At 33.4% G+C, this 14,212-nt stretch overlaps 1 protein-coding gene across 1 annotated transcript in view; it reads left to right on the top strand.

Moving 5' to 3' along the window:
• The window catches only part of BIRC6 (baculoviral IAP repeat containing 6), a 236,889-nt gene that overhangs the window by 129,250 nt on the left and 93,427 nt on the right, over positions 1 to 14,212 (top strand). The window contains 10 exon segments of the mRNA XM_070046835.1: positions 204 to 766; positions 1,712 to 1,887; positions 2,869 to 2,965; positions 3,113 to 3,307; positions 4,103 to 4,303; positions 6,490 to 6,769; positions 8,078 to 8,334; positions 8,582 to 8,690; positions 11,358 to 11,579; positions 12,593 to 13,373. Of these exon segments, the coding sequence (XP_069902936.1) occupies positions 204 to 766; positions 1,712 to 1,887; positions 2,869 to 2,965; positions 3,113 to 3,307; positions 4,103 to 4,303; positions 6,490 to 6,769; positions 8,078 to 8,334; positions 8,582 to 8,690; positions 11,358 to 11,579; positions 12,593 to 13,373 (2,881 nt within the window).

Raw genomic sequence — 14,212 nt, 5'->3', positions numbered from 1 at the left:
AAGGGAATTCATTTTTTATTTTATATGATAAAATGGAGGCAAGAACAAGAAGAACTCAGGAAGAGCTGGAAACTCTTTGCTACAAAATGAAATAGTGAATACCAGCAGTTTAATTATTGTTTAGCTTTCTTGTATTCTGGTGGTTACTTCTTTCAAAACAATTTAAAATGGATTAATTTTTAATCCTCTCTCTTTTTCTGCAGGGGTGCCTTCCAGACAGGCCAAGGACCTCTTGATGCCCAAGTAAAGCTCTTAGAATTCACTTTGGAGCAGAATTTTGAAGTCGTTTCAGTTAGTACTATTTCTGCTGTGATAGAGTCTGTCACTTTTTTAGTGCACCACTATATCACTTGCTCAGACAAAGTAATGTCTCGAAGTGGATCAGATAGCTCAGTGGGTGCTCGAGCATGCTTTGGGGGACTCTTTGCCAACCTCATTCGTCCAGGTGATGCAAAAGCAGTTTGTGGTGAAATGACAAGAGATCAACTCATGTTTGATTTGTTAAAACTGGTTAACATTTTAGTACAGCTGCCTCTTTCGGGCAATAGGGAATACAGTGCAAGAGTGTCTGTGACCACCAATACGACAGACAGTGTTTCAGATGAAGAAAAAGTTTCAGGAGGCAAAGATGGTAATGGAAGCAGTAGTAGTATTCAAGGATCACCTGCATATGTCGCTGACTTAGTGTTAGCCAACCAACAGATAATGAGCCAGATTTTGTCGGCTCTGGGCCTGTGTAATAGCAGTGCCATGGCGATGATAATTGGTACGTATTAATATTAAGAATATTAATCTTATACTTGTTTCTAGTACTATATCTCTTTCCTTTAGCAATGTATGAATTCATTTTCTTTTTACTTTATAATGCAGAGTTACTTTTTTGTAAACTTCTTAGCATGACTGATTTTTATTAGTGAAAACTTTTATAGAGTGGCTTCAATCAGTTGAAAATTTTTAAGTGTGAATTTTTTAAAAATTGGAAAATACTAACAAAATAACTTGTAGTGAATTAAGAAAAAAAATCAGTCTTGTAAGTTAGGTACCATAATTTATAGTCACGTATCGCTAACATTTTAACGATGAAGAATTTCACATCAAATTTTGTATTAGGGAATGAGTAAGATTTATTTATTCACAGTTTTTTAAAAAGTGAAGTATAAAATTTTGTTCAAGTTTCTATGACACATATATCAATGTAAAATTTATATATTGTTGCTTTACTTTTCTACCTATTTGAAAGCTAATATATTATGTTAATTTTTTTAACTAATTAAACTTCTGTAAATTGTGACAAAATCCATTCCTGATATATTTTTGCTTATTAGTATTTCTTTTTTCATGTAAGGGAAACAACCATATCTTTTTGATTAAAAGTTTTGAAGTTTAGTCACATAATAGTATCACTTATTTTTCTCTCCTTTTCTTTTTGGTATGTATAATGATGTTCCTCAGTCATGTAATAGAGCAACTTTATTGTTACCGACAACAGAGGCATCTCCTATAAAAGATACCAAAAAACATCCTCTACTGAATGTTATGAGAGATATTTTAATTTCTAGATATGTGTATATGTATACACACACACACACAGCTTTTATGTACCCATCCTTCAGTGGTTTGGGGGTAAAATGGCTTTTAAGACTCTATTTTAATTATTATGGTTTTTAAGGATATGCTTTTTAAAAATGTGTCATCTTTTTATTTAAACTAGGGGCAAGTGGATTACATCTCACCAAACACGAAAACTTTCATGGTGGGTTAGATGCCATATCAGTTGGGGATGGATTATTTACCATACTGACAACACTTAGTAAAAAAGCTTCTACAGTTCACATGATGCTGCAGCCAATTTTAACCTACATGGCCTGTGGATATATGGGCAGACAGGTAAGTTCAATCCAGCAACAACTGCAGTAATTTAAGTAGTTACTAGCAATGGGAGCAGAGAATTATTTGTAAGACAGAGACAGCGTATTCTAGTTATATGTTGGAAAATGAATGGAGTCAGCGGGTGAGAACTATAGATTACTAGTAGAAGTTGGAGAGGAAAGTTTCCTTGAAACTGTCAAAGATGACTACAGTGATGTAAGAATAAAATGTTTAACATATTTTTAAATTTTAGATTTTCTTTCCATTGTCTTAAGAAGTAGTTCTTTCCTTTTCCCTAACCGTAGCATAGTTGAAAACCAACATGTTCTTCGTAGATGTTACATATGAAAATTTAATATGAGTATTTTTTTTCAAGCTTAAGTTACATATTTAGTTTCCTTTCAGTTAAAAGGGGTTAGGGTCATTTTAAAAGAGACATAGGTTAGAATGTTACTACTTTTTAAATTTCCTTTTTAAAAAATGAGATTTTAGGAGCCAGTGTGATTATTTTAATTTCTAGTCCATTTACCATTTTTTTCAAAAGCAGATTTTAAAACAGTTTCTTAAGGAGTCTTCTATATGTCAGTGTATAATTATCATTTTCATAAATATACATTGCATGTGTATATATATTTCCCCATTGGAAGATGCAAAGATATTTGAGAAGGATACATGTTTTAAATGAAAGTACTGTCTACTCGAAAACAAAATCGATGCACATTAATTTAAGGTAGAAAATGATAATAGTAGGTAAACACAGATGCAAAAAATGCTGAGTTCAGAGAGGAGACTGTTCACTTCCTTTTTGATTCAGGTTAAGATTTCCTAAATATTTTGGCAGACATTTTGTATTTAGTGATTTAGGTTAAGGTTGCCATTTTATAATAATTAACTGTAAAAGAATATTACATTCAATAAGAAATTTAGTTGTCCTAATTCACAGGAAATTAATAATCACCTTTTAAAAATCACAGTATACATGTATGGTTTTTTTTTTAGGGCTCTCTCGCTACTTGCCAGTTATCTGAACCATTATTGTGGTTCATTTTGAGAGTACTGGATACTAGTGATGCCTTGAAAGCATTCCACGATATGGGTAAGACAAAGTTACAAAACTGTCATTTAAGTGTAACCATTTGATAGTAAATTATGTTCTTATTTTTGTAGTCTTCTGTGAAAGTTGACTCAATGTCAAATCAGCTATGTTAAGATAATTTTCATTTAGTATTCTCTTTAAATTTAGGTGGTGTTCAGCTCATTTGCAACAATATGGTTACTAGTACAAGGGCTATTGTAAACACTGCAAGAAGTATGGTATCAACTATTATGAAATTTCTTGACTCTGGTCCGAATAAAGCTGTTGACAGCACTTTGAAAACACGAATACTAGCTTCTGAGCCTGACAATGCAGAAGGGATCCATAACTTTGCACCCCTGGGTAAGAAAAGCGTTATTTCATCTTATGAGTATGAATTTAAGTATTAGTTAATTGGCTGGTATGAAGCAAAAATAGTTGTCAAAGTAAGTTGATTGTGTTACAGTATCACCATTTCAATTACAAGCCATTGATTTTAAAGGTAGTAGTTTTCCAAACATTCTACTGATTAGAAGGAAGTTTTTAATTGTTCTTTAGTAGTAAAATTTGTTTTTATTTCTGAGTTTAAATAGAACACAATTTATGAAACTAAGTAGTAGATTCTTATGTCAGTTTTCATTGTAAATGTTAGTTTTAAAGGACTTGTTCCTTCTTATTTGGAGTGGTACTTTTTTTTATAAGAAGTTTCAGATTTATATAGTTATTCTTTTTTTCCATTCTACATAGTTTCTTTTTATATTTTTCTTTTCATATTTCTAACTCATGAATATTGACAATTTAGAATAAAGGTGATTATTTTCAAGCTGAAGCCTGTATTGGACATTGTTTTTTACTTAAATCATTTGAGAATTACTGTGCTAGATTTGTTGTTGCTAGTTTAGTTTTCATTTGACATGTTAGTGCATAGAAATTAGGCAGCAGTTAACAGTGAATTTGTCGCCTTGCCAGTTGACTGGATGTCCTGAGGTTTTGTGAATACTGTAACAAATTATGCTAAATGTATTAAGTACATTCATAGTATTAAATGTTCATGTTTTTAGCTAATTTTTCTAGTGTAATTATTATGGTTTGAATAGTTCTTGATGCCTTATTGGGTTTCTTTTGCAAGTTTTTATTTTATTTAAAATCCTTCTGTAGGTACAATCACATCTAGCAGTCCTACTGCCCAACCAGCTGAGGTGCTTTTGCAGGCCACACCACCCCATAGAAGAGCTCGCTCTGCTGCTTGGTCCTACATCTTTCTGCCAGAGGAGGCTTGGTGCGACCTTACCATTCACCTTCCTGCAGCAGTGCTTCTTAAAGAGATACATATCCAACCTCACCTTGCATCTCTTGCAAGTGAGTAATATTTTTTGTAAAGATCCATCATGAAAATAAACTATAATTTAGAAGCATTTAAAAAATGAGAAAAATACTTAGCAAACAGTGATTAACTTAGATACAATTTCCAGATCGCTTAATTTTGAACAGTTTTAATATAATATTTAACACTACCACCGAATCATTTCCCATCAAATGAATTGACATGGCTATTCCCCTGAAACAAATAGAGTGTGTGATGAAATTTAAACAAATATATTCTAGTTATATATTATTTTGCCTTTCCTCTTCCCTCAAATTTATGAAGCTATCTATATAGCATTAAGATAAAATGAGTTAGTTTATACAGCTGTAGACAGCAGTCTTAGTTTTTCTAGGCTGGTCCTCAGTCCTAGCTCTGTAATGTGAAATTAGCATAGATTCCCCTTCCCATTGTAAGGTAATTACATCTGCCTTAATACTTTGAATGTGATATTTTGAATATTTATGATCTTTAGATTTTTAATATTTTGAGTATCATTCAATTGATGCATTTTCATTGAATACATTTTGTTGTAACTTCGCAACGTTAAATAATTGAAAAGAATTTTTAGAAAAGTTGTACATTAAAAGGAGCAGGAACTCCTTTAAGTATTCATGAAGGAATATGAAGTACTATTTTAAGTTTATGAGGGTCCCCAAATACTTTCAATATAAATATAATAATTTGTACAGAATTGTTGAAGTTGTCACAGTCATTTATCTTCATTGATTGATTCTCATTGCTATCATATGTCACTCAGTAATTTAATGAAGAACTATAGGGAATTTTGTAGACCCCTGGCATATTTGGAAGAATCAATTTTTCCACTTATTTGCAAGATTAGATTATTATACTCTAATACAGTTGTGGAATCCACATGTTAGATAAAAATAGATATAATGAATAAAATGGCAGAAGAAAAATAGACTAATGCACAGTGTTTTAGCAGGTCAAAAATAATTATATTACATGGCAAAATATAATTCAGTGTAAGACTTAGGGGATAATCTAAGATGAGGAGGAAGCTCCTTTTATTCAGAAGGAGAAAGTGGTTCATGTGAATGGTGGCTTTGGAGTGTAGCTAGAATTTGCACATAGGAATTGGGACAGGAAGGATGTTACAATGGAGAACTCTGTACATTATGAAAAATCAGTAGGTTAGGTGTTCTCCAATACAAGTGTGATTAATAATTTTGGTTTTGGATTGGAGCAGAAACTGAAGATATAGTGTGTTTCAGTGGAAATAACATAGCGTTTCGAATCAAACATGGGCTTGAATATAAAATGTGCCTTTGTTCATTTGGGGGTTTGAATTATTTAATCTCTTTGTCAGTTTGTATTGACAGATTCAAAGAGATTAAATAATGTGGATAATACTTATCTCAAAAGGTGAGATTAAATTTAAAAATTGATGTGACTTGTCTAGTTCTCAGTGTAAACCAGGAGTGTAATTGGCAAATAATAAAAGTTACTTCCTAATTTTACAGTTGAAATTAAAGTCAAAGTTCAAAGGTTGTTTTAGTTGATAGATAAATTTATTATATGGGCTTCCATGTTTGTGAGAAAGAAATTTTCCCATAACAGCTGCCAGTTATTACTTCATTGGGCCTTCTTAAATTTTAGCAGGAAATGGTTTTATTTTTAAGTATTCTGGATGTTTGTTTAAATTTTGAAAGGCAAAAACAGATTAGGGGCAAAAGCAATTTCTAAATTCAACTGTGTTTAAAATCATAGCAGTATGGTAGTAGTGAAATAATGAGTTTGTGAAAAAGTACTTTTTAAGTTACATTCCTCCCAATTTACAACAGTAAACCATAGCATATTAATCACCATATTGTTGGTGATAATTCTGAGTAAAGTAGAAATAATAGAGTAAGTTATTGCCTATTTTTCTTTTCTTGGAACGAATTAAGTACATGTGGATTGCATATCTTCAGTTACTCTTTTTTAGGTTAATGTTAGAATTTTTTAAATATAATTTTTATTATACTGTGAATTTCATATAATAGCTGTAAAATCAATTATGGTGAAAGTCAGTGACAAAGTATGACTTGGTGTATACATTTTCTTTTTATGAGTTCATAATGAGTATAACTGAAAGCTGTTTTACTGGGATTGCCACTAAAATATGAACTCTAGTTTACTTTTCCTTTAGTAATTGTTCAATTTTCTCTTCCTGTAGCCTGCCCATCCTCAGTGTCTGTTGAAGTAAGTGCAGATGGGGTAAATATGCTACCATTATCCACTCCTGTTGTCACAAGTGGTCTCACCTACATAAAAATTCAGCTTGTAAAAGCTGAAGTAGCTTCTGCTGTCTGCCTTAGACTTCATCGTCCACGAGATGCCAGCACATTAGGCCTTTCACAAATTAAATTACTGGGCCTCACTGCTTTTGGTACCACTTCTTCAGCAACAGTTAATAATCCTTTTCTTCCATCTGAAGATCAGGTATCCAAAACAAGGTATGTGGTTTCTCATTCTTAAGAAAAACCTTTCTGTGCTTTTCATGAAATTGTTTATACTGTGTTTTTTTTTTTTTTTTTAGAGTTTAGGAAATTCTTTGTTCCATAGGTATCTAAGTAATATCATAATTTTATTAAGTGTAATAAAGAATAATTCTACAGAAGCAAAACCTTGAGGCTGGTTAAAATTGAGATTTATGTATGTTTAATCCTTGGGATGATCCACAATGTGGTATATGTGGGTGTGGGTTCCAGTTCTTTGGATTGTAGTCTTATGTAAGCATTTCCAAATGCCTATCCCCAAGAATACACCTGAAGCATACAAATTGATCATATAGATAGGCACCTAGCCCTATATGGTCATTCCTAAGTTGCCAGTCTGCAGAGGGTTAGATTTGAACCATACAAACTGACCAAACAAAGAAGGACCTGAATATATCCTTTAATTTACATTCTTCTGGTAACGTTTGATGGTTGAAAATTTTATAGATTGTCTTAATATAAGTTTTACCTGACAAAAAAATTTAGGATTTCTTTTTTATTCTTGAGCTGCCAAGACTTTACAGTTTTGCAATTCTGTGATCCTTTGCAGTTTATATTTATGCATATAAATATATGTATATACAAAAACATTTCCTGACTAATTAAATAAAAAGGAAGTTCATAATTCCTAAATGCTACTAGCACTTAAGTATTTTTTTATGTTATAGGGGAAACTTACTGTGTGTTTAATTCTTTATTGATGTTACAGTATTCTAAAAGTATTTTTTAACGTAGATTGGTGCTACTTACGAAATACAACATGCTGATCTTTTCGTTTTTTCTTTCTTTTTTTTTCTGCTTTATAAGTCACAAGGAATTTTTTTTTAATACATATCCTCTCCTTGTTTTTTATTTAGATTCTTTTCCCATGTAGGTCATTACCGAGTATCGAGCAGAGTTCCCTTGCTATACAGCAGGTTCTTATTAGTTATCTATTTTATATATAGTAGTGTATATATGTCAATCCCAATCTCCCAATTTATCCCTCCCCCAGCTTACCCCCTGGTAACCATAAGTTTGTTTTCTACATCCATGACTCTACTTATGTTTTGTGAATAAGTTCATTTGTACCCCTTTTTTTTAGACTCCACATATAAGTGATATTGTATGATATTTGTCTTTCTGTGTCAGACTTACTTCACTCAGTATGACAATCTTTAGGTCCATCCACAACATGCTGATCTTTGAGAAGTTTTGTTTTACCCCTGAAGTAATTTAAGCTACTTAAATTTACCCATATAGGCCATTTTGTGTTGTGTATTGCAGTATTGGATGGTTACGGTTATTACATCATTGCCTTACTCACATAAGTGATCTGGAAGGAATGATGGCCAGTGCAGCTGCACCTACTGCTAATCTGCTACAGACTTGTGCTGCCTTATTGATGTCTCCATACTGTGGAATGCATTCACCCAACATTGAGGTTGTGCTTGTAAAGATAGGACTGCAGTCCACTAGAATTGGCCTGAAGCTTATAGATATTCTTCTGAGAAATTGTGCAGCATCAGGCAGTGATCCTACAGGTGACAATTTTGATATTTTAATTTTTACATATCTGCAAAATAATGGCAGTTGAACTATGTGATATTTGTGATTACTTCTGTTTCTGAAATTAACTTCCATTATGGCTTCATTATTTTTGGAGTTTTGTTTCTGTTGTTGAAATTTACAGAAGTTATTTTTAATGAATAATTTAAGATTAAATTGAGCAAATCTTCTCATCCCATTTGCTTATTTAGCAAATTTTTCCTTTTGATTCTTTGTTGCAAGATTTGAATAGCCCTTTACTTTTTGGAAGACTGAATGGACTCTCTTCTGACTCTACGATAGATATTCTTTACCAGCTTGGGACAACTCAGGATCCTGGAACAAAAGACAGGTAGGTATGTGGTGATCTCAGTTTTCATATGAGGACACACATACACACAATCAGATGTAGTGAATGTTACTTGGAATGCTTTATTTTTCTTTTTTTAAATTAGTTTATTTATTTTTGGCTGCGTTGGGTCTTCATTGCTGCTCATGGGCTTTCTCTAGTTGCAGCGAGTGGGGGCTGTTCTTCATTGTGTTGCACGGGCTTCTCATTGTGGTGGCTTCTCATTGCAGAGCACGGGCTTCAGTAGTTGTGGCACGCGGGCTGAGTAGTTGTGGCTTGCGGGCTCTAGAGCACAGGCTCAGTAGTTGTGGTGCATAGGCTTAGCTGCTCCGCAGCATGTGGGATCTTCCCAGACTAGGGCTCAAACCCGTGTCCCCTGCATTGGCAGGTGGATTCTTAACTAGTGCACCACTAGGCAAGTCCTGGAATGCTTTCTTTTTAGATCTTTTCATAAAAGTTAAGCTTAGGTATTACTAAACATGTAGAAATATAGGAATATTGTGTCCATATTAGGTACTTGGAGTATTTTGTTAATCGCAATAATGTTTGTTTTTATTGATTACTTATTGCTATTGATTATATTATTCACGGACAACTTTTCATATACTCCTTACCCTCTTTCTCCTGCTTCCTACCACAAAATGAAACACTCTCATACCAAGTAAATACTATCTGAATGTTTCACCTAAATGTTTAGTGATCTTTTGGTATAGGTAATTTTAGGTGAGTTTTACTAGTGTAGATCTTCCTTGATGTCTTTTACCTCCAAATTGATAGGAACTCCAAGTAATTTTGAAAAATGTTTTAGTTGATAAATTTTTGAATGATACTTTGGTATTCTCTGGTTTTATGTATATCATCTGTATCTGGAGAACATATTTATAGAGTGTGTGATTCTATAAATAATAAAAATTATCTTCATACTAGAGATTGTTTCCTGAGTTAATATCCTTTGAAGTATATTGAATATTTTATATCCAATTAATATTCTTTAATATTGTTATTAGTTTGTGTTTAAAATGAAATCATTTGGTATGTTATTAAATGTCTTACTTCATAAATTATTAACAGATTATTTTTTGTGGGTGCTTACTCATTTTATAGCTATTTACCAAGTAGTTGCTATATGCTTGACATTGTGCTAATACTGGAGAGGTAAAGTTTATTGAGTCCAGCTTGTGCCCTCAGGACTGGGAAGACAGCAGTGTCACTCATAAGGGAAGATTTATGAAGGTCAGACTTAAGGGTATGAATTAGAGTGACAGACAGTGAGGGCATCTCGGAAAAATTGTTACTTAATCTCTGGTAATGTAATAGCTTTCATTTAGTTTAGGCTCATTGTTTTCAGGTTCTCTGGATTAAAAATATTTAAAGGACATATTGAACAAAGTATAATTAGTTTCAGCAGGGTAACTTTAAAATATTAAATAGGCTGACTTCCTTTCCATTAAACTTTTTGCTTTATATACACTATGTGATACCTGTATTATATTTAAAAATATACTGGAGTATTTTTGACAAAGTAAATATGAATTTATGTCAATTCATAATTGTTAATAGGATTTAAAAATACATTAAAAATATGTGCTAAATATTTTTCTAGAATAGGTTTCTTTAAATCTCTTGCGATTATTTAAAAAAATTTTTTTATCATAAGAAAATTGCATTTAAAATTATTTTCTTAGCATAAATGCAAATGTAAATATTTCAGAATGTTTCAGAACTAACATTAATGACAAGATTGTTGGCTGCTGTTTTTCTAGAAAATGTTACTCTTCTGTAATTGCCTCATCTCCCTTCTTTTTCTATGACTTGTCCTTATGTCCTGTCATACGAAATTTAAAGCATCTTACCCTTCAGTCCTTCAGGGTAGAGAGAGGGATTAAGTAGTATTATATACGTTCCAATTCCCATTTCTTTTACCCTGAAGCAGAGAATCTTGTGCTCTAAACTAGACATTTAAAAGTAAACAAAAACAAAGATAAATACAGTGTTTTAAGAACTTGACAATAAGTCTCACCTCCCACCCCCCCAAAATACAAACTCCAAAGCATTACTGCTTTAAAAAGCCTTTTGCTTTCATTTTGTGGTCTCCAGCTCTAGGGGATTGAGTGTAGAGTGGCACTTGAAAAAGAACATATGTTGGGGCTATTCTGTTGTCAGAGTGAAAGAGAGTGGGTGGCTACTACTAGTATTTAATGCTTGGGGGCCTGAGTTGTGAAACATTTCATGCTGTATTGCATGAAATTCTGCACAATGAAGAACTGGCCCCAGATCGCTGCTCTGTGGTATGTGGATTTGTTACAAGGTGAGTGAAAATTTAGAGGACAGAGTGAGTTTGTTTAAGCTGTGTATCCTGTAATTCTAGATATTTATATATTCTGTCATAAATGAGGTAAGAATCAATGATTATTTGCTGAATTAGACTTGAGTTATCTCAAACATTTTCATTGCTTAAGATTGGTAGCGTTTTGGAAAATTAGAGTTACTATGACCTTATTGATTGTATAATTCCTTTTCCCTCCTATTTTATTGATATATTAAAACTATTGAGAAAAATCAGTATATTATTCCGATAAATACATTGCTTACATGCAGTGGTGGTATTTATATGTATTAAATGTCAGCTGGAGTATAATTGGTTATTCAAATTCATCTTCTTCTTTTAAGAATTCAAGCCTTGTTAAAATGGGTCAGTGATTCTGCAAGAGTGGCTGCTATGAAAAGAAGTGGCAGGATGAGCTACATGTGTCCTAACTCTTCAACAATAGAGTATGGTCTTTTGATGCCATCTCCTTCTCACTTGCACTGTGTAGCAGCAATTCTGTGGCACAGTTACGAGCTGCTGGTAGAGTATGATTTACCAGCACTGCTAGACCGAGAGCTCTTTGAGTAAGTATGATTTGTGAAATTCTCTTTTCCCCCAGTACTAGATCACTTTAGATTTTTACTTGATGAAACAGCATTTTACATTTTTATTTATATAAAAATAATACTTCAAAAAGTACTAGTTAAGTATAATCAGTATAATTTTGAAATGATATGCTACACAAATTTAATTAATTTATCTTCAAGTTTTAAGAAGCTACATTAGTGTCATTGCTGCTTTTCCCACCTAAAATTGGAATGTTTAATATATTCTCCTGCAGGTCATAATGTTTATTCTCATCTGCAAATTTACCTGCCAGATTCTTTTATCTTTAATATGCAACTTTGGAGGGAAAGTGTAGCTAGAAATTTTGAGAGACTACTTTAGACAGTTTTTACAATTGGTGGTTTTTACTTCTTTCTAGATGGCTGTTATGATTGCTCTTTTGACAAGTAGTTTCCACTTAACCCACATTTCTTCACCATACTCAGTTAAGGCTTTGTTGAGCTGACTGCCTAATAACTGCTAAGTCTATAGCAAAATATAATAATTTATTTCTGAAGAGTTCCATGACTCTTAAAAGGTTGGCTTTTTGTCCTCTAGTTTGGCATTTTCATATTTGGTCCTATCAGTTGGCATAATCCATGACTTATTAGTGAAACTTGCTAACAGTTTTCATTTTGCAGATATGAATTAAAGCCATTAATAATGTCGAATTCAGTCTAGACATTTCTTAGGTATAATTTTTTTAATTGTTTCTTTATGTCATTTTTTTGAGGTCACACAGAGAATGGTAGAACCATTTTGATATAGATCTCTTGGTTTTCTATACTCATTTTACAAATCTAATCTAACTTCCAATCTACTGAAGTACTTAATGATGTTTATCACAGTCTTCCTGAAACATTACAGTGTCATTATATTGAACGTCAAACTATATAATTTTCATGAAAGTGATTTCTAGTAGAAATAATTGACAAAGAGGTCATACTAAATATACGTATATATTGTTAACATGGTATCTTTTATTCCGTAGGTTACTTTTTAATTGGTCCATGTCTCTTTCCTGCAACATGGTTTTGAAGAAAGCTGTTGACAGTCTACTTTGCTCGATGTGCCACATACACCCAAGTTATTTTTCTTTGCTTATGGGCTGGATGGGAATTACCCCTCCTCCAATGCAGTGTCACCATGGACTGTCCATGACAGATGATAGCAAAAAGCAAGATCTTAGTTCATCTTTAACAGATGACTCTAAAAATGCACAAGCACCTCTTGCACTAACTGAATCACATTTGGCAACCCTTGCTTCCTCTTCTCAATCTCCAGAAGCTATCAAACAATTACTGGACTCAGGTTTGCCTTCTCTTCTTGTGAGGAGTCTGGCTAGTTTCTGTTTTAGCCACATTTCTTATTCTGAAAGCATTGCTCAATCAATAGATATTTCCCAGGACAAACTCAGGCGGCATCACGTTCCACAACAATGTAATAAGATGCCTATCACAGCAGACCTGGTTGCTCCTATTCTTAGGTTTTTGACAGAAGTTGGCAATAGCCATATTATGAAAGACTGGCTTGGTGGGTCTGAAGTCAATCCACTATGGACAGCACTTCTGTTTTTATTGTGTCACTCTGGGTCCACTTCTGGAGGACATAATTTAGGTGCACAACAGACCAGTGCAAGATCAGCTTCTCTTTCTTCAGCTGCTACAACAGGATTGACTACTCAACAGAGGACAGCAATTGAGAATGCAACTGTTGCATTCTTTCTGCAGTGCATTTCATGTCACCCTAATAATCAAAAGCTGATGGCCCAGGTAAGAGTAGAAAAACTGGCTATGTTCCAGTGTCTTATTATTTTAATGTGCTGTAACATGGCACTCTTGAAATTAGCTCAGAAAGGATCATGTATTAAGGCCAGGTGATGGTGAAGTTTGGGGTTGGTTGCATTTAAGGATTTGAATTTAAACCATAATTAAAATTACTGATATCTCCTCCCTCCTCTCCTCAACTGTTACATAAATCAGTTATTCTTTCTGATGAATGATGGGCAAATTCATGGAGATTCTAGCTAAAGATCATACATTCCTCCTTTTAAAAAACTGCCCCTAATCAAAAGAACAACGCTTCAGGGACTTCCCTGGTGGTCCAGTGGCTAAGACTCCGCGCTCCCAATGCAGGGGGCCTGGGTTCGATCCCTGGTCAGGGAACTAGATCCCACATGCTGCAACTAAGAGTTCGCATGCCGCAACTAAGACCCGGCACAGCCAAATAAATACATAAATAAAAATATTAAAAACAAAAAAACAACGCTTCAGCTATTGGAACAGGATTGACCACTTGAAGGTGGCCATCAAGTGCCTCACAGCATTGAGGCATTGCATTTTATAGTAACCGGATTGTTAGAGCTGTTGATTTGCTTCTAATGAAGCAGACATTAGAATAAGTTTCAGATAGGAGACTCCTGACAAATCACATTAAAGGTATGAAAGATGATTTTCTTGTATTAAGTCCACAGAGCCAAAAATCTTGAAAGCTGGAGTTATCTGGAGCATAATTCTAGTTGCTTTTTGCCAGTTTCTGTCTGTTGAGATCTTCAGCAAGTTGTTTAAACTATAAAATGGAGATAGTAATACCTGCCTCTCAAAAGGTTTTC

The sequence above is a fragment of the Globicephala melas genome, chromosome 12, assembly GCF_963455315.2.
Source record: "Globicephala melas chromosome 12, mGloMel1.2, whole genome shotgun sequence".
NCBI lineage: Eukaryota > Metazoa > Chordata > Mammalia > Artiodactyla > Delphinidae > Globicephala > Globicephala melas.
This window is presented reverse-complemented; position numbering and strand designations above follow the sequence as displayed.